The sequence below is a fragment of the Alligator mississippiensis genome, chromosome 5 (genome assembly GCF_030867095.1).
Source record: "Alligator mississippiensis isolate rAllMis1 chromosome 5, rAllMis1, whole genome shotgun sequence".
NCBI classification, from domain to species: domain Eukaryota; kingdom Metazoa; phylum Chordata; order Crocodylia; family Alligatoridae; genus Alligator; species Alligator mississippiensis.
In genome coordinates this window covers 8,428,442-8,449,248 of record NC_081828.1, presented here as the reverse complement: position 1 = coordinate 8,449,248, position 20,807 = coordinate 8,428,442, and the positions used below count along the sequence as shown (strand labels likewise).

The 20,807-nt window shown below is 40.7% G+C and overlaps 1 protein-coding gene across 3 annotated transcripts in view; it reads left to right on the top strand.

Annotated features, from left to right (window-relative positions):
* Positions 1-16,275, top strand: part of EPS15 (epidermal growth factor receptor pathway substrate 15) — a 96,810-nt gene extending 80,535 nt beyond the window's left edge. For 2 of the 3 annotated variants that reach the window (XM_014598698.3, XM_059727825.1), the window contains exons 20-25: positions 623-753; positions 3,617-3,686; positions 4,614-4,690; positions 6,459-6,621; positions 11,006-11,184; positions 13,860-16,275. In XM_014598698.3, coding sequence (XP_014454184.1) covers positions 623-753; positions 3,617-3,686; positions 4,614-4,690; positions 6,459-6,621; positions 11,006-11,184; positions 13,860-14,006 — 767 coding nt within the window. In that variant the 3' untranslated portion in view covers positions 14,007-16,275. Of the gene's footprint in view, positions 1-622; positions 754-3,616; positions 3,687-4,613; positions 4,691-6,458; positions 6,622-7,895; positions 8,160-11,005; positions 11,185-13,859 lie in introns of those variants that run through there. The other variant, XM_059727826.1, reaches the window with a different exon arrangement.
* The last annotated feature ends 4,532 nt before the right edge of the window (positions 16,276-20,807 follow it).

Below are 20,807 nucleotides of genomic sequence, written 5' to 3'. Positions count from 1 at the left end.
TATTTTCCAAAAGTTTAAAACCCTTTAGTAGAAGCCAGTGGTAGCAATGTGTCTGCAGGTCACTGCCTATTTTGAATTTGAGAGTGCAAAGGTGTGGTTCTGGTTCTTTCCCATGGCTGTGAGTGAAAAAAGTTAGGAGAATTTTAGATTGTGCAAAATGCTACATTTTGTGGGAGGCTGCTTTGCTGCTCTAGATGTTTCCAAAATTGGATCAACTGCATAGTTGGGAAAGCAGTTAGACAAACTTTCAGGCATCAGCTGTCCTTCCTCAAGTCTGAAGTGGAAGCAGACTCAGGCTGAGCTAAATTACAAAGACCAGACTGAACAAATTTGTATATTCTTTTTTGGAGGACGGAGGAGGGCTGATGATGGCTCTACACCAGACACCCATAAGGCACATTTCCGAGCAGTCCAAACAAGCATGCTGATTCTTGAGCATTTCATTGAACTTTAAGAGGGAAGCAGTGATCCACTTGAATTGTAACAGATCAATCACTCCAGTGTTAATAGGAAGGAACCAATACAAAATCATGTGTTTGTTTTTTTTAAGACATTCATCTAAATGAAACAAAGCATCTTAATGACAAATGTTTCTTAAATAAGTGTCCTTTATTGTATGCAGATCCTTTTGGTGGTGATCCCTTCAAAGGTTCAGATCCTTTTGCAGCTGACTGTTTTTTCAAGCAATCCTCTACTGATCCTTTTGCAGCAGCATATACTGATCCTTTCAACACAACAGGCAATAATCTCACAGTAAGTTTGGAAGAAAACAGAAGGTGTTTGGTCAAATGCGTTGACTAATAGTTGGTCCATATGGAACCATTCTGTGCATAGGGACATGCTTTGAAATGCAGATGTTTGTTCCTTGAGATGAAATGGATATTCTGTTCCATGAGTTGTCTTCAAAGATCTTTGTTCTAATTCCTAGAATTATATTTTGGGACAGTATCTCAAGAAATAGTGTAGGGCAGGGGTTGGCAGCCTACAGCCTGTGGGCCAGATCCAGCCCATTCAGTCATGGCCATGGCAGCAGAGGGCTCCAGTAGCGGGGAACTTCTACTGCACTATGCTGCAGTCAGGCACCTGGTGCTCTGGCAGAGGGATAGCACTCTCTGCCCGTCTGCACTGCAGTCCAGCATCACAGGGCTCTGTCAGGTGCCACAGCTGAGTAGTGGATGAAACAGCGGTGGCAGTGGGTCCCAATGCCTGCCTGTCTCAGACCCAAGCTGAGTCATTCTGCCTTCTTTCCCCACCCCACCCTACCCCTGATGTAGGGCACGGTAGATGTCTCATTCTTCTAGACCAGTGCTTCTCAAAGTGGTGGTCCACGGACTGATGTCGGTCCGTGAGCCACAGGTCACCGGTCCGCAGTGAGTTGCCAGGAAAGAAAGAAATATATTTTCAGAAGCATGACATTGATATGTCGTAGCGCCATAGTTCGTATGTTCCAACACTCCAGGTGACATCACGTCATGCGAGGTGAGGAAAGAGAAAGAAACAGCCCGTCGCGCATTTGCATAGCGCTGTTGCATGCAGTTGCTGCCACCGGCTGAACCGGGCACCGGTCCCTGGCCCACTGGAAAAAAAATTGCTGGTCCGCCACATCAGATAGTTTGAGAAGCAGTGCTCTAGACTCTGATAGCGCTAGCTAAACTTTTCGTGTCTGATTTCAACCATTTTCACCCTAAAGAATTGAATTACTGAGAAAGTGAGTGAGGACCAGTTGCTATTTCTGGCACGATTAACACCTTAATTGTACCAGAAACGTAACGTATGCCAGGGGCCTGTGTGTAGTCCATCATGGTAATAAGATGTGTGCTTATGGATGGAGAAGTAAAGGCTCTAATCTTTTAGGTGGCTTAACATTTTCCTTGCTTCTGTGATGAGGAAGTGGGGATGCACGTGGCAGTTTGACCCTTCTATGACAATTGTGTGCGTTAATACATTTTAATTAGAAATTGATGAAGAAGAGAGCTAATTTTAGAAATCTGAGCTAAAAGCAAATATGTGAATTCCCACACTCCGGGAAAGTGATTATGAAGCATGTTACACAGATGTTGATCTCCGTTTCCACTCTGGAAAAGTGCCAGTTGTGCTCTCAAAGAGCAGCGCTTTTAAGGCGACTCATGCTTTAGTTTTAACAGAAAAGTCCTCAAAAATCAAGAGCCTCCAAAAGAATTACGGTGTTCTTTCTAAATATACTTTAGAACCAAAATGACCCATATACGTATTTGAGAACCAAGTTGGGTACGGTGAGGACATTAAAAAAACTTGGTGGCAAGTTTAACTGGAGAATAGATTAGTACGTCTCTGAATACTGCACTTCCAGTCACGTGTTAAAAGTTGCTTCTTTTCAAATTTCTCCTAGAATATAGTAACTACTACTGAATTGCCCATCAAGAATGATGGGGGAAAGGGAAAGGCGGGTGGGGCGAGGCCAACAGGGATGAAGTACAGCCACCCACCACCCCCGCTGCGTCCCAGGAGCAGTGTGGAGGGGGGAAGCTTGCCCCTCTGTCCCCACACCAGCACCCCGGACCGCTGTCCTTGCCTCCCCCCTCTCTGTCTCCTCTGCCTCCAAGGATCAGGGCTGGATGGGGTGGGGCAAAGACAGCAGTGCTGGAGATGGCAGCAGTGCAGGGAACTGGCGGAGGGGGCAGAGACGATGGCAGGGCAAGCTTTCACTTCCCCCCCCACTCCTGAGAGGCGGCACGAGGTGGTGGATAGCTGCACGCCGTCCCCGCTGGCCTCACCCCCTTGCTCCGTCCCTGCCATCATGGCAGCGCTCCGCACTCTGGTTGTTTCACTAACCAGTCAGAGTGCTCCAAGAGCGTTATGGACAGACGGACTAAGCCTTTTATTATACAAGAAGATTAGGACAAACATAAAACACCATTTTCAAGGTTAACTTGCTGGTTTGTTGGGAGTTTTTTTTGGAAAACCAAAAAATTGTAAGTTGAACTCTGCTAAAAATTCTGAATTACATCCTCCATTTTGTTAGCTTCAGTTAGCTGAAACACCTGGGAAACTAACTGCCACATGTTTCCTTGAGGTTATGCAGACCAGAACCCATTCCTGTGGTACGTAGGCCTGAAGAAGCAATCTTAAACTTTGCAAGGATGTAGCTTGCTTTTCTGTGGAGCTTTGTTGGTCCGTGGGATGGAAATGTCCTATTCATTCAGGGCTCTGATTTTACAAGTTCTAAACTTTCTCGTTCCATCCTCAACACAGTCAGTAAATAACACAGAAAATATGATCTAGTAGCTAGAACTGGGAACTGGAAATCAAAACTGAAAGGCCAGTTACAGAGGAAGCATTGATCAGATGCTTAACAGACAAGGGGAATTAGTCGTTCTCATCTAGGTTCTACTTCCACCTTTGTCACAAACTTGCTGTATGCTCTTGTTGGTCACCAGTCCTCTCTGCCTCAGTTTGCTCATCCGTGAAGTAAGTCATTAATACTTGAAGGGGTTCCCATACTTTGAAAGATTAAAATGATAATGTTGCAGTGATCAGCAGGCATGAGAATTTGTGCTGAGGTAAAGCTCTGTTATTTTTTTAGGGTGGTATAGATGTAAAGAATCCAAGTCTCCCTTAAATGCATTTTCTGTTGTAGGCAGAAACACCGAAGAACAATGATCCTTTTGCTCCTGGTGGAACAGCCATTACTGCGCAAAATGATCCTGGTAAAGCAAGATTATATGTATTAAACCTCTTACAGTATGAAGAAGAAAGCTTTACAACATATCCAGGAAAAATAATAATCAATATGTTTAATTATGTGAACACCTTAATGAGAAAATAGGGCCATTGCCTAGAAATGTATGTAAATGTGGACTGCCTTAGTGAAGACGATAGTCAGTCTGACCTCAGGGAGCTCAGATATCATGATCTGAGTTGTGGCACTTGATGTACTATATCAGCCAGGAAAAGAAAAAAGGGATTGGATCTAGAGCTGTCTTTTTAAATAAGGTAGTCCATTTTAATTGCAGCAAATGTATACTTTTTTCTGGGAAGCATGTATGTAGGTATGTGCAAAGATATTACATCTTGTGCTGCCTTGAAAAAAAACACTTGGATAGTTTGAACCCACCTAGTTGTGAAAAGGAAAGTCGGTCCAAAGGGATCAAGAGATTCAGGGTGAATGATAATGAGGATGAGTTTGATTTCCCCATGATTTAAAACAATCATTGAAAGCTTCCTTTTTTTTAAAAAACCCCTCTATTTATCCCAGTTTTTTATCTTAAAATATTTTGTAGCAAACTTATCTGCTTAGGTTACTGATGCTTGTGAAGAAAAGTACAGCATCTCAGTGCTATTATCTAAAAACCTACCTGTTCAGAGGAACAATTATTCTGAATTAATAAAGAGCATTTGCTATTTTTAGTAAAGTAAAAATATTTCCCATGACAATGAAACCAATACAATCACTTTTTTTTCTATTCATTTGGACTAGTCAATATATAATTTGGATTATGTTGTACCTTCTAATCTTTTTATATGATTATACAACTAAAACATTCTGATTTAGGCTGACTATGTTAGTTTAGTCTCTGAAACGCAATGCACTGTTTGATTCTGTCCTGTTCTGTTTGTTCATTTTCTTATTTTAGCTGCAGATCCCTTTGCCTCTCTGTTTGGAAATGAATCATTTGGTAGCGGTTTTGCTGACTTTAGCACACTGTCAAAGGTAATGGGAAATGATTGAAATATGTGAACAATGCTGAAATCCTTAGATACAATAGGAAGACTTAATGATTTTGGTTATTATACAACTTTTGTATTAGCATTCTAGTTTCACACCCTTAAAGTGACAAAGTTTAACTTCTGAAAGGGGTTCTTATGGGAAAGTGCCTCAAGTCCTGCTATGAAGGATATGATGTAAATATTTTGATACAGTTTAAAAAAATATTTAGATATAGCTAAGCTTGCTTGAACCATGTCTGTCTTGATCTCATCTTGCAGTTAAACTGCTCTTAGCTTCTTTGGGTCTGTAGCCATAATGAACTGCTTGTTGCTGTGTATGCTGGTTTCCTGGTCTCTTTTTGTTGATTCCTGCACAAATGCTCCTTTTTGGGTATATCCAGAAGTTAGGGGAAAGGTGTGGTAGGAGTTTTGGTTTCTGTCTTCCACTGTGGCAGTAAGATATATACTCATTTCTTTGCCCTCTAGGGGTGAAATCCTGGCCCACTGAAGTCAATGGGAATTTTGGCATTGATCTCAGTAAGGTCAAAATTTCACCAAACAGGTTTTAAAAATGTGCTGTTTAGCTCATTTTTAAAAAATATATTTGTCCTACAGTAGGCAGGGCCTTAGTGTCTTAATAGCTGGTCTTAGGAGAAGACTCGTAATAGCAGTGCTCCACACTGTATATTCATTAATCCCCAAAGCAGAAAGGACTTCTTTGTTGGCTAATACAGGGGTTCTTTGAAAAATTTCACTGTAAAACATCTGTCATGACTTCTGTCAAGAAAGTCACTGGTATATAAGTTGGAGAGTTTGAGACGATGAGAAAAAGTTGTTCCTGGGTTATTCCTATAGTTTTTTTGTAGTCCTGAGTCAATGAAGCCCCCTTTTACTCTAGTTCCCAAAGTGCTGGCTTCCTACTTACTGCAAAGTATAGCATCAGTACCAGTCTCAGGTTTCTTTTTGCTTTAACTGTCACTGTTCTATCTGAATGCTCCAAGGGTTACTCCTGTCTGTTGTCCTTGTGATTTTTAATTTGATTATTTTTCATCTGAAATTATCTGTTGATCTCTGCATCACGTTTGCCTCAAAAACAATATGGAATGGACAGAGCTTTTCTGTTTTCTGCTTGTACAGCACCCAGCACAATATAACCTGATTAGGCCTTTTCAACTGCTATCGTTACATACATTTGTAACTTCGTATTATGCACAACAGTGGCACGATAAACGATTTCTAATTTTTCTCCAATTTTCATTGCGTTTTTCTAATCAAGGTATGGATCTTTGAGCAGAGGTCAGGAAAACAGATCTTATGACGACAGGCTGAGAGCCCTGGGGCTCTTTAGCCTGGAAAAGCGGAGGCCAGGGGTGATCTGATGGCCACCTACAAGTTCATCAGGGGTGACCACCAGTATCTGGGGGAACGTCTGTTCACCAGAGCGCCCCAAGGGATGACGAGGTCGAACGGTTATAAACTACTGCAAGACCGTTTCCGGCTGGACATAAAGAAGAATTTCTTCACTGTCCGAGCCCCCAAGGTCTGGAACAGCCTGCCACCGCAGGTTGTTCAAGCACCTACATTGAATACCTTCAAGAGAAATTTGAATGCTTATCTTGCTGGGATCCTATGACCTCAGCAGACTTCCTGCCCCTCGGGCAGGGGGCCGAACTCGATGATCTTCCAAGGTCCCTTCCAGTCCTAATGTCTATGAAATTTATGGAAGAAAAAAGATGGAATTAATGCTGTGATGTGTATTTGTTTTTTTAAAGGCCAACAATGAAGATCCCTTTAGTTCTTCCACATCAGGGTCTGTCAACAATGTAGTCATAACTAAAAACTTATTTGAGGAACCACCAGCCAAAAATGAGGATATTCCTCCTGCTTTACCACCCAAGACTGGAACTCCTACAAGACCCTGTCCCCCACCGCCAGGTAGGAGCTGATGTTTGAAGTTTCAGTAAAGATCATCATACTTGCTTCTATATTGATAGCAGTTTAATGGCTCCTTTTCTTCTGACTAGTACAGTAGAGTTAAATTCCCTGTGGATTTTATTGAGGTTGGGGTATTGTTATACCCATGATGGTCCAGGGAATATATGAGCCTCGAGGATTTTTTAGTGATACCTTCTATTGAATCAACTTCATAGTTGGGAGAGATTTCAAACCAGTTTTCAGATGTAAAGTGCTCTTCCTCAAGTCTGGAAAAAGAATCAGATGCAGCTTGAGCTAAATAACAAATCAAACAATGGTTTGTATATAGCTCCATATGTAAATCTAAAACAGTCACTTCAAGGAATGGAGTGGTGCTATAAAGTAGAAACAGACACATTATCAAGAGTTACTTCAAAATGTAATACTCCTGTTCTCTGCCAGTCCAGTTGTAGCATCTGTCAAAGTAAGCTGTAGCCTATGGAAGTTCATACTGTTCTGAACAAGTTAGTCTATAAGAGCAGCTATACACATGCCTCATGCCTGCTCCAACGTGTGCTAAGAAGCACACGTTGGGGCAGACTCGACGAATTAAGTCTGCTGGAGCATGCTAATTAGCACGCTCCAGCAGCCTTGGCTTCACATGTATTCAACATCCCTGCTCTTCAAAATGGCTCATTGACCAAGCTTTAGTTAGTGCCCCTGCCGCCATTTTGAAACATGGGATACTGCATGCACGAGACCCTGAAGGCTCTTTAATTAGAGAGGTTCCAGAAAGCCACTCTAATTAAAGTACCTCCCACCCCAGAGTATATGTGAAGACGCCCTTAGATGCTGCCTTGCCTTTCTTTCTGCCTAACTCCAGACCAACATGGTATATCTCTCTCTGCATTAGGATTGATAACCTAATTATGTGGAAGAGCAGAACGATTCAAAAGGGAAAGGGGGCATTGTGTTAAGTCAGCAGTATGCTTATAGGGATCAAGGAGCTGGAAAAGATGAGAAAATGTAGTAACTTTAAATTTCTACAAGGGAAACTTTCTACAGAGAACTCTGTTCAGTGGTGCTTGCTGTGCTTTGGTGCAAATTTTAAGGAAAAGATATGGATAAATTTAATTTTGTGTCCAAGTACTGTTGGAAACCCCTAATTTCCAATACCTTCTCTTACTTGAAGAAATCTTAGTGCTTGTATTCATAGAACTCAAAGTGAATTGTACAAGTCTAAGTGTCATGATTCTCATTTCTCAAATGGAAAACCTTGACTTCTTTCCATCCAGGTGACTCCTCCAAGGTCTTGTAGTATAGTCAGTGGAAGTTAGTAATAGGCCCAAGTTTCCTGACTCCCAGTCCTGTGCTGTATCCACTGAACCCTGCTTACCTCCAGAAAAGAGCTTGATGAATGAAGATAACATTCATGTTCCAGTGTCTTATAAGTAATAAATAGTTTAAAAAATAACAGGATTGCTTGTTAAATTTCACAGTATTAAAAGAATTATATGTGGTGAACAACTTTATTCAATTATTAAATGCATAAAAAGCCACAGTTTGTTCAAGTTGTCATATTTTTTATCTAATTAGTGTTTAAAGTAGGACTGTCAATTAATTGTGGTTAATGTGTGTGGTTAACATGCTAATCATTGTTTGCGCTAACTTTTTTAACACATTAATCACACGCGTGGTTTGGGAGCCCTCACCTGGGCTCTGCTTTGCTGCCATCACCACTGCTTCTGGGCTGCCCCATGGGGCAGCGGTGGCAATGCAGAGGACTGCAGGGCAGCCCAGGCATGGGCTCTGGGCAGCTGCAGCAGAGGTGTGGGGAGGGGCGCACACAGACACAGATGAGAAGCCACAGCCTGCAGGTGGCCAGGAAAGCAGCCCGGCAGTGTGTGGAGCAGCATCCAGCAGGCAAGTCTGTGAAGGGGAAGAGGCATGGGGGAGGGAAGGGGCGTGCACAGATCAAGGCCTCCATGGTGAAGGAGGGAGGAGGGCAGAGGCCAGGGCCAGGGGCTGGGGTGAATGGGGCCCTGGGGTAGTTCATGAGACGGAGCTGCAGGCGGCTTCTCCCCAGGCATGGGGGGGGAGGGGAAGGGCTGCTCCTGCTGCTGTGTGTACCCCAGGAGAGGCATGAGCCCCGCAGACTTGTGCATGGGGTGGAGATGGTCTGCTGCTGCAGGCTGGGGCCTTGCACCCTGCTACCTTTGCCCCAGGAGCTACACACTGGCTGCACCGCATCCCCTTCCCGCTTGGCAGCGGGATACGCAACATGGCGTCGCATGGCTGTGGGGTAATGGCAGTGGGGCACAGAGCCCAATGCACAGTGGCAGGCCACCTGTGCCCCATGCACAAATCCAGGAGGCACATGTCCTCCATGCCTCCCATGGGGTGCACGCAATGGGAGCAGCCCCCGACCCATGTCCCTGGACAATGTGCCTGAAGCTCCATCCCACGACCTGCCCCTGTCTGCCCCACTCCCTCCCTCACCATGGGGGCCTTGATCTGTCCCCCCCTGTCCCTTTCCTCCCTACACACTTACCTGCTGGGCAGTGTCTTTGTGCATGCATGCGTGCATGTGTGTGTGTGTGCATGTGTGTGTGTCTGTCTGTCTATGTGTGTCTGCCCCTCACTCCCAAGCCACAGACACCCCCAGCCCTGCTACTGCCCCTCACTCCTGACCCATAGTACCCCACATCCACAGACACCCCCCGTCCCCAGGCTCTGGACCCCGCCATACCTTCACAAATTCCCCCCCACACCCACCCCCTAACTATACAAAGTACCTGCATAATTTTGCATAACTTTGAGATATTTCGACACATAATTTTCAGTTAGTTGTGCAATTAACATAGCGATTAATTGCGACTAATTTTTTTACTCATGCAACTAATTGCAATCAAATTTTTTAATCATTTGACAGCCCTAATTTAAAGCTGTTCTTTCAGTTGTATATAGTGGTGTTTGTCTTATCTTTCATATGCATGTGTCGTTGTAGTAATGTATAAGCTTAAATATATCTGCTGTTTTCTTACTGTGTACTTGTATCTTTTTTAAAGAGATTGGTCCTAAATAAGGAAGTTGTTGTAGCAGGTGTTCAGGACTTCAGAGTCAAAATTCCTTAATGACCTGCAAAGGGAATAATAGGCCAGTTTTCATGCCTGTGAATCTGATGCTGCATCCCTACCAGAGAAGCTCTCTGAGGTTCAGAACACTTCAGAAAAGGAATTTTTTGCTTTTTGGACTGCATCAGATTGAAGGATGTTCGGTACTCAAGGGTCTTTCAAGAATGAATTTGTCTCTGGCATGAAGAAAATTAGAGGCTGTGTTGTCCTGTTAATTTTAGAAAATGAAAGGCATGCAGTAGTAGTTTTTGTACCAGCACACATTATCTGTGGGGTATAGTCTAAATATCTCAAGTAATAAAAATTATTTTATATTTCCCAATGAATATACATAAAAGAGAGAAAAAGTGTTACTAAGTTGGAGTCTCCTAGGGACTTACGGAAATATTTCAGACTAAATGAGGCCAAAATAAATTTGAAGTGAATCAATTAGTTATTGTGAACATCAAAAACTATTTTGAAGAAAAGAGATTTTCCAGCGGAAACAATTGAAGATGTTGGAAGCCTCACTTTTGAAACTACCTTGAATGATTACATATGCAGAAAAAGAAGTTGAGAGGCAGGAAGAATATTAAACAGACTCAGTTTTGGAAGAATTGGGGTCGTGTCCTCCACAAAGTATTGAGAGCTGACTTTGAGTAAGCTGAAGATAGAAGAGTGCGGATCTCAATTTTTGATGGATAAATAGCTATCTACTGTCATTTAGACGAGGCTGGCGCAGAGTAGGTGAACACTTGTTGTTAGGTTACTTCATCTTCCCTGAAAACCAGAGAAGCCACAAATGGCAGCAAAGTTAGAAGTTCACCAGAGATCTTCAAAGCATTAGTAAAACGTTTGTTTTTCTTTCTAAGGGTTCGTTGTTGTTAGGGTTTTTTGGGTTTTTTTTTACTTTGCTATGCATGTAACTAGCTCAGTTGGTAAATGACTAGATACAGTATTTAATAACTTATCTTATTACAGTTACATAGATACCTGGAGAACAAAGAAAATATTGTTCTGGAATGACGGTCTTTAAGAGACTGTGACATTTAATTCACATGCTTAAGTCCTTTAGTCTGTAACTGAATGCCTAATTAGATAGGGAAGAAATAGGAAATGAGGGGGCTGTTCGTCAGAGAGCCTCCACACCACTGAAGTCAGCCGGGCTCTGCCCCTTTATGCCAGGATGCAGTCCAAATAGCTCTTGTGTTATGGATTTTTTTAAAGGCAGTACCACACAGCAATGTCAGTCATCTGTGTCATTTGAGTTGATATCAATTATTTTAATCCAGGGAAAAGACCTATCAATAAGCTGGATTCTTCAGATTCCTTTAAATTGAATGATCCGTTTCAGCCTTTCCCTGGCTGTGAGACTCCCAAAGAGCAAGAAGCAGATTTGTTTTGTGACCCATTTGCTCCCACCAATATCAGTAAAGAGACAGACGCCAACAATTTTGCAAACTTTGGTAATGTAAGTAAAGTTTTTTGCGGGTTTTTTTCTTTTTCTTCATGGAGTGGGGGGCAATGGAGGAATTTATTTTTCAAGATTAAAAAATAAACCAAACAAGTGATTCAATTGCAATAAAATCTTGAGGCTTAATTAAAAGTAACCAAAACTTATCTTCTGAACTGTGTCATCCTTTTCCATTAAGGATCTAATTTAAATGTTTAAAGTCTAAATATTAATTTTAGAGCAAACACCCACATAAGAGATTTTATACTCAAAGCTTGTATTGTAGATTGTCATCCATTCCTTTAAAATAAAATTTTTTAAAAATTCAGAATAGTTTTGATAACATTTACATTATAATTATTGTATTGAGGTTTTTCTGTAAAGGGTCCCTGGCTCTTATTAAGCAACCAGCCTTTGTTTTCTAGGGAACATCTGTTAACTTAAATTTTGCAATAGATTTTAAAAACTGCACTGATTCAAATCATGTGATATAATGCTGTAGTTACATAATAAAACCAAACAAACCAAAACAGGGCCCTAATTTTATTTTTTTTAAATTTTACTCTTAAGTATTATCTAAAATATTTGGTCAAAATTTCATGTTACGTGATAAATTCTAGAAGATCCATGTTTATTATTAATAAAATATGGTTTTATTTGAGTTATGAATGGTTGCTAAAATAAAGGTTCAAGCACAATACAGTAAAAAGTAGCAAGTAGTTGTTTATACTTGACCTTCAATCTTCATCTTTTAAATGGATGCATATACTGATAGCAAACTGTATTGATTGCAGCCATTAGCAAGCCATAATAAATAGCATGCTTAACTTAAGTAAACCCTGTTTAGATCTTAAAATGGATAATGTTCAATTGGGTTGTGCTGCTTACTGTATTTTGTAGCGTGGCTATCCCTGGAAAGCTCTTGCTGCTGACATTTCTTACCCAGAAAGCCTGGGGTGCTAAAAGAGAAAGTGAAGCAAGAGAGAGATGAGCTGTCTGTCATCTGAGAATGAGCATTTGGACGGTTTCCTCTGGTTTCAGCTGCTTGGATCCTTGTGGGTGGACTACAGGGAGGAATCAGAAATTTCTCAATTTCTGTTCACTTGAAAAGTTTCAGAAACTATCAAGACAGAAATTAGCTTGAGGATATTAAAACACCTAGTATTTGCACGCTCAATAGGAGCCTATTTGACCGTGATGTGCCTACTCTTTAAGATAATGCCTCACTTCTGACTACTATACAGGATCACAAAACCAAGTTACTGCAATATTATAGTAGCACATTTTACACTCTGGGCTTATACATACACGCACCTTTTCTTTCATTCATTTTTTTTCTTCATTTTAATGGCAGGCTTCTGGTTGCAGAAGTACATGGCTAGTGTGGTATTCCTCTGCAGAAGCATTCTTCCAGTGGCACCTCCTGTACATCTAAATTGACTATGATTGCACGCTTTATTGTGCAGGATTTTCCATTTGGAAAAATCCACTGTAGCGGAGCATCACATAGTGAAGTGAGGACAAAGCTGGTTTTCCCACCGTTCTAGATTCAGTCAGATTCAGGTGGCTGCTCAAAAGCTTTAAAGGGTGGTATTTTTTTTTATGGACTGAAGTATTCATCATCTGACTGGGTTGTACTTTTAAATTCCTATGTTTATTGGACAGATGGTATTTTTCAGTATAATCGCTTGTCAGGATTGCTTTATTGCAGCTCTTAAATCACAAATGAAACTTGTACCATGCTAATAGGGGTGAAGGTTGTAGCTGTGTTGGTCTAAGGACAAGGTTCTTAGATACTCCACTGTCTTTTATTAGACCAACTCAAATAGTTGGAAAAATCCTTCTTAGCAAGCTTTCGGCCACAAACACCCTTTGTCAGGCTGAGGAAATGTCTGCGGTTGGTCTGTGCTCTTCCTGGATGGCGTGGCAAAGCAGCCAGAGGTGAGCACCTATGCAAGAAAGGCAGTCAGTGAAAATGTAAAATAAGGTGGTCAGTAGGTGAGAGACAGATGAGTGGGGAAGGGGGAATGAATGTAGCTATAGCCAAAGGATGGCAGACAGGAGGGTGGAGGGGAAGGGAATGAAAATAGCTGGTAAAAAGTGGAGGGTTTACCTGGTGAGTCAGACTCCACACGTAACCCCTCCACTTTTTACCAGCTATTCTCATTCCCTTCTTTCTCAAACCCTCCACTTTTTTTTTACCAGCCATTCTCATTCCCTCCCCACCCCTTACCCATCTGTGTGTCATCCTTTGGCTACAACTACATTCATTCTCCCTTTCCTCCCACCTGTCTCACCTACTGACCACCTCAATTTACATTTCCACTGACTGGCCTTCTTGCATTGGTGCTGGCCTCTGGCTGCTTTACCACTCCATCCAGGAAGAGCACAGACCATCTGCAAATGCTTCCTCAGCCTGACAAAGGGTATTTGTGCCTCAAAGCTTGCTAAGAAGGATTTTTTCCAACTGTTTGAGTTGGTCTAATAAAAGATTTTAGATTTATCCAAAGAACCTTGCCTACCATGCTACTACATATTTTTTTTTCAACACAGGAGACTATTTACGCTATTTTAAAACTAATGTGTCAATATTTTGGAACAGTTTAAGTGACTTCAGAACCTAGTGTGAGATGTGAACAGGGTGGTTACTTTTTCATTAATAAATCCAGATATTTTGTCTCTTGAAACTGCAGTATCCTACTGAAGAAGACATGATTGAATGGGCTAAGAGAGAAAGTGAGAGAGAAGAGAAAGAGAGACTTGCAAGATTAAAACAGCAAGAGCAAGAAGATTTGGAACTGGCGATTGCACTCAGTAAATCTGAAATTTCAGAAGCATGAAGTTAGAATGACAGTGTGTCTTATGTCAACTGTTTTGTCCCATTTCTCCCATTTCCTGAGTATTTAATCTATTTAAAATGTTAATCAGAAGCTACCTATGGATAGGAAAGTATGAAAGGTTTTAAATTCCTGCAAATGTGATCAATTATTTATCTTTTTTTTTAAATCCCATTCTGATTTATCATTTTTCCTGAATTTGATTAACGTTATCAGCCAACTTATAGCAGAGCACTGCTCCATCGTGGATGCTTTCGAGATTTTTGCCTGTGCTATTTTTTTTGGTGTATACCCAGGACAATAAAGTCTCTTTCTATAATACAGAGGGAGAGAACACTGCATGTCATCTTTAAAATCATTGTCATTCTTGTCTTGTATGAAGATATCTTCATGAACATTTGTGATTCTTCAAGTTCAGAAGTTCAGAAACAAGAAAATATTGTCCCAATCAAGTTCCTTAGAAAGCAAGTTGGTGAGAGTGGCACAGGACATAAAAGTATATGCCCAAACTTCCATATTCTTAGTGCACATGATGGCTTTTCTTTCCAGGTGGAAGGGCTGGTTTATTTAAAGAGATTGTAACCCAGGCAAAAGCTAAAATATTCTTTTCTGCTGTTTCACAAAGAATGTAGGTGGAGTTTCAATACTTATTTTTATATGGTATGTGGACATTACTGGTACATTTCACTTTTTGGTTATTTGACATTTGGATAATGGATTGTTTTTGCATTCACACTCCCCCAAGTTTAAGGAAAGCAAAATAAAATTCGTACCTGAAAACAAATCTGTTTACAACACAGTCGGTGAGACTACAGCTTGAGTATAAAGTGGCAGGAGTTGGCAGGTGAGCAGATGGTGAGTATGGCAATTGTGCTCTTGCGTATGGCTTCTCATCAGGCTGTTCTCATCAGTTGCTTGAAACCTTTTGTACTTTTTCAGAAGAGATTATAGTAATGCTGGAACAGAGTGCTTTATTTTTTATCTATACATATGTCTTTTCTCTTCTTCAATGAAGGTTCTACTGCTGGACTTGAAATTTAATTGATAATCTTTTTAGAGTGCAAGTGGGGAAAACTATTCTACTGAAACATTTACTTGCTTTCTTGCATGTCTCTGAGATTTGAAGGCAGTTGGATCAGTTGTGTTGTTACGTAGTACTAGAGAACTAAATAGATAATTTGCATTAAATTGCTCTTGGCCAAGATGACTGACAAATTATGAAGACCCATTGCTAATTGAGCCAAATTCTGTGAAATATGCAACTAAACCGGCAAGTTGACAAGTGAAATATGAGATTCGATAGAGTAGGATGCATAAAGGCGTAGTTTAATTTTTTACAAGTCTTTTTCTGTACATGTAATTTATTGAATGCCAACTGATAGTTGCACCTTAAAAAAACTGATTTATAATTCTTTATGGTCACTGAGTTAAAGTAGGATTAAAAGAGTGTTAATAAAAGTAACTTATTGCTTATTGTTAAGTGTACTCCATTCTACAGTAATCGGGTTCTTTTACTTCACTCTAAACAGTGGTGCTTTTGCCCAGTATATACATAAAACTGGACTGCAGCAGCATAAACTCTGTTTTCTCTCTTGCACTTTTCACTTGGATTTCCTGTTGGAAATAGAACTGTTCTGCTACAGAAACTTACGTGGGGCAAGGGACGCCTCATAGCCACCACTAGTTTAACTATTCCACTTACCTGGCAATGTTGCTGCAAGACTCTTTAAAGAGGGTAGTTTTTGATCTTTCAGGAAAATGGGTGACTTGACTTGGACAACATTTTCTTTTGCACTGGGAAATTAGCGTTTCCGACACCTGCTCAAAAAAGTAACTTAAAAACATCTTTTGCAAGTATTAAATAGTTATAATTTATCTATACAATCTTTGTAATAAGTGTACACTAATCTTGCATATTGGATGCTTAACTGGACTACATAGTTCTTATTTTTTGTTAAAAACATATACTCAGTGGACCAATACAATATTACATGTATATATTATATATATTCATGCTTTCCTGTATGGAATTTAAAGTTTTGAGTCATTTGATGTTACATTTCATGTTACTGACTCTGACTACAGTATCTTTACCCAATGACTACCAATAAACCACTGCTGTGAGCTAAATGGCATTACTTATGGAGTTTTAACTGTTTTTTAAAAACTTATTCAGGTGGGGTTAGCCTCTATTTATAGACTTCCCTTTTGTTTAAAAATTCTAACAATAGCCTGTAATTATGAAGAAATAAACTTTAAGTACATAAGTAAACGGTCTGTGTGTCTGTTTGCTTCAAATGGCAATATGAATAGTAGAGTGTCTTGTAATCAGAATGCAAGCTGTGTGTACCCAAAGGCAAGGAAAGCTGGAGCCTATTAGCCGAAGTATTCAAACCGAGGCATCTTAAATTTGGTCTCTCCATGTCTAAGTAGAAAGAACTAAACTCCCCCTCCCTCTTTCCAAGTCCTCAGCATCCAAAAGTTGTTAAGCACTTGAAGCCTTTTGACGTGAGTGGTGAATGGGAGCAATAAGCACTCCAAAGTTTAGACCACCTGTCTATTTTTTTTTAGGTGTTTACCAGTCCCATTCACCAGTGAGCCTCTGTAGGACTGAGTAGCAGCTTTGAAAAAATGTTACGTCTACGTGAACATTTTCACTACTCTCTGATCTCAGAGCTTGTCTATTTTTTTGTTTTGTTCTTTTTAAAGGCGGGAATGATTTAAGAGCACAGGTCTAGCTAGGCACGGTGAATTACAAGTGGCTTAATGGATAGCTTTGTTAGATCAAACCGTAAATCAGTAGTTGATGGAACACTGCAGTAAACGTAAGTACACTAAGTATTTCATTATGCAAGTAGAAAAATATCTGTAAGTAAGGTCATATGGCTCTGTTAAAGATGTAGTATTGACGTGACATCCTTTTCCATTTGGCCTAAATGTTTTCCAGGAAATTTTGAATCTTACAAATTATGATAAATTTGAGAGAGAGAAATTAGCATAACCCGAAATTTGCAGCTAAAGTAGGGGTCGAAAATGCTTCTGGGCAGAGTGCCAAAAACATCCGCAGCCTCAACTTGTAAGGGTGGATGATGGGGGAGCTGCAAGGGGCATGACCCTCGTTGTGGCAGTGCACCTCTTCCCCAAGACATGAGTGCCGAGTAAAATGCTTTCATGTACCACGCTGGCATGTGTGCCAGGGGGTTGCCTACCACTGAGCTAAAGGGTTTCTTACTAATGTCTAAGAATATTGATTAAAAATTTCAACCACTGGTGAAATGCTTAACTGATGGGATTAAAGCTTCATAATGAAGGTATGCGTCAATGAGATTCGGTTCATACATCAAAAATGAGAAATATTTTTAGGCAATAATCTGTTATGTGTTATAGAGAACGAAGAATGCACAAGGAAAATGTGAGGTGAGTGATTGTGTGTTCTGTTGGTTCTACTTGCTAAAGTAGGAAAATTAGATTTGACTCATTCAGTCTATACAGTCCACATTGCCAAACTGCGTCCTCAACTAGTGCTAATTGGCAACCTTACTGGTACTTCCAACTGCAAAATAGGTACCGGTGGGAGAAATGTTTTACACAATGACTACTTGCAGACATTAATAAAAAAAACAAACCCTGCGCTTTACTAGAAGAAGCTGCATGTTATTTTGACCCAGCTCCGCAGCATCTGTATAGATTGGGTGCTTCAGTGAGGATTTTTGGAGCTTTTATCTAATAGCTGATTCAATATAGACATTGAGTGAGCTGGGTCCAACTAATGTGCTGCCCTTCTGGGCATGTGCTGGGCTCAGCATGGGACCGCACTGAGTTTAAAGTAAAGTGTCACTTGTTTTGGTGGGGGTTTTTTTCAAGCAACCAATGTGACATGATCTCCATTTTTGCTAGAGGGTATTATAAATCTTTGTATAAAACAGTATGAAAATGCGCTAGTTGTTTTCCCCTGGATACTCGCATTTGATTCTATCCTATTTATCAACTGTTTTTCCCTATATCTCTAATATAGATCTGAACATTTATTATAATGAGTAGTTGTTGCTTGAGAAGCCTGGGTGTTTCCTAATCAGGAGTCAGGTGGCCTCCTCCAAAGCTTCTTTCCAGTTCTGTTCATCCATTTCTTTTGGTGGGGGCTGTTTCTGGCTCTGACCTGTGGCCAAGCCTCACTGAAATATGCAGAATTGGAAATGCACTTCCGTGTTTGACTAAGATATTTTATTTTTTCTTCTGCAGCAGGTGGTTTTTCAATGACTCACGGGTCTGTTAAGAGCATATATTACTCCTTGGGTCAGCATCACTGAATATCTTTTGGTTGCTAGCAAAACGTTCTGAAAATAAAAAATGCAGTTGGCATCCCTGAACTCCTATGGACATTTATAAAATAATATATAGAAAGTGTTTCTTGGAATTAGATGTAAAAAGAGGATCTTGCTTTTATCTGCAAGAACAAAACTTGCAATTAGTACCCTCATGGAAGAAAGCTAAAGTACCAGAGAATGAGTCAGGCTCCCTTAGTATTCCTGTGAAAGAACTTACAAAAATGCATCGTTTCGACACCACCTGTTTCTTTCTTATACTTGGGATCAAAAACCAGATTCAGAACTGAGTGCCCTCTGAGATTTAACAGGCGATGTAGCAACAGGGTCTGCTGGAAACAAGTATGCCAAGATGTGTGTAGCTCCTAAAGTAAATGCTTGGACACCTGCCTGGACGGAGGAAATGTATTATGTTTATGAGAGCAATACTTCTAATGATTCAGCAGATAAGCAGATGGTCAGTCATGTGGGTGAATTAAGATGTTCAAGTGGAGAAAGAGAAAAGAGGAAGAACACTTCCCACCTAATCTTCAAGAGTCTGCCAAACTGTGACTATCAAAGTATTACATGTGCCTTGCAGAGCCTTTGCTTAATGTTTTTAACTTGATATTGGTTGATGCTTAGTTCTTAGCTATTTTTTTTAACTGTACTGCAAAGCAAAAATGAAAATCAGATGGATTCTAATGCGACAGCTCAACTAACTCATGCCCCTCCATCCACCTGCGGAAAGAAACTCTCAGCACGCTGATCAGGAACACGGGTCTCCACAGTTGCCAGCTTTTAGGCTGTCCATTCAGAGGCGTAAGAAGTTCCACAGGTTCAAACGTGCTCCAAATATTTTCAGTGCCACAGATAGTTAGGATTTTTTTAAACCAGAGATCTAGAACTGAGGCTGCATCAATTGGTTGGGAGCATAAAAAAAACGTGTGATTGTTAGTACTAGCAGCCCTAATGATCAAAGGGTAGTGGAGATTCTCTGTCACGCTTTTCTAACTTCACGTAGGTCCTGTGGACTTTGGCCCCTGGCTCTCTTCCTTTATTTTTTCCCTGCACTGCTGAGCTTTACCCTGTATCATTTCATTTTTGCCATCTGATTAGCAGGCAGTAATGCTATGTAGTGATGTTTTTCAGACTTGGGCAGTCCAAATGATTATTTTCTGAATGAGGACATGGATCCATCAACCTGTGGCAAGTTAGGTTGTCCCAATTTTTATTTTTATTTTTTTTAAAGAATCTGTGAACATGTGATTCTGAAATGGCTTAGTCTGTCCTAACAGTGGCAAAAACTTACTCCTGAATAAATTGAGTAAATTGAATACATTTTCTAATGCCTATGTTTCAGTGTTGAGCCTGTGTTTCCGGGCTTTAAAATGCCCACCCAGCTTATTTATGTGCAGCTCCAACCCTGCAGTTTGCTTCAGGTTTTTGCTTTGAGCCTCCCCTTTCCATCCATGTGGTCCATAGCCTGTTTTGTCCCACTGTTTACCTCTCTTTCTCTAACCAGCTTGTCAAGAAAGCTGGGTTCAAGATGCAGACTGTAAGTTACTGGTGTTACCTTCCTATCCCTGTTGATTTAGATAATAGTTTCATATATAGTTGTATTCAGACCAATGAGTTGCTGGTTACCTTCCCCGATTGACGTGTTCAGTGCCAGGTTTAACCTTCAGCAATCCCTGAAACTATTTAGCAGCCACTGCATTGCTCTGACCTTCAGGGTCAGACATGCTTATCTTTGGCAACCAGCCAGTTAAGTTTTGGATGCACGATGCTTATCTTTGGAGAATTTGCGTCAGCATCAAGGAAATAGTGCTGGCAGTAATCCACTGTTGTGGGACATGTTTTAAATTTGGTACGTGGGATCCCAGAATTACTGTAATGAATTTTCACACTTCGGTGATTCCTGTCACATTGGCAATGTAAGGAATAATTAAAAAAAAAAAAAAGAAAAAGTCCCTAAAAGTGTCTTGTAAATTAATTAAATCGTATGTAGATTCTTAGTTATGCAGGGTGTAGAACTTTTGTTGAAGCTGACATTTAATTTGCAGTCTTACCATCTTGGTGTACAGTCTTTGCAGACCAAGAAAAATTGGGCCTTGTAACAGCATGTAGTATTTATGACGCTTGTCTCTGTTCAAGTCTAGCCTTGTGCTGTTGGAGTTACTTTTTTGTGGATAAAGGATAAAACTAATGCCCTAACCACTTGTGGTCATGAAAAACTCCATTACACTGTTTCACAAGAGGTTAGGGGGCTGGCCCCCAATGCAACCAAATTCCAGTTTGCATCATGGCATATCCCAGGACATAGTTGCTGGAACAGATTGTATTCTTAGAGGGTCTGACTCAAGTCCAGAGACTCGATGTCATACAGCAATGTTTCTCCCTCCAGGACACCCACCAGACTGCCGTGTTCATGTCTTACCATGCAGGATGTGTTGCATAGGGTTAAGCTTCCCATGGTTTTCATAGGTTCAGGCACTCCTAT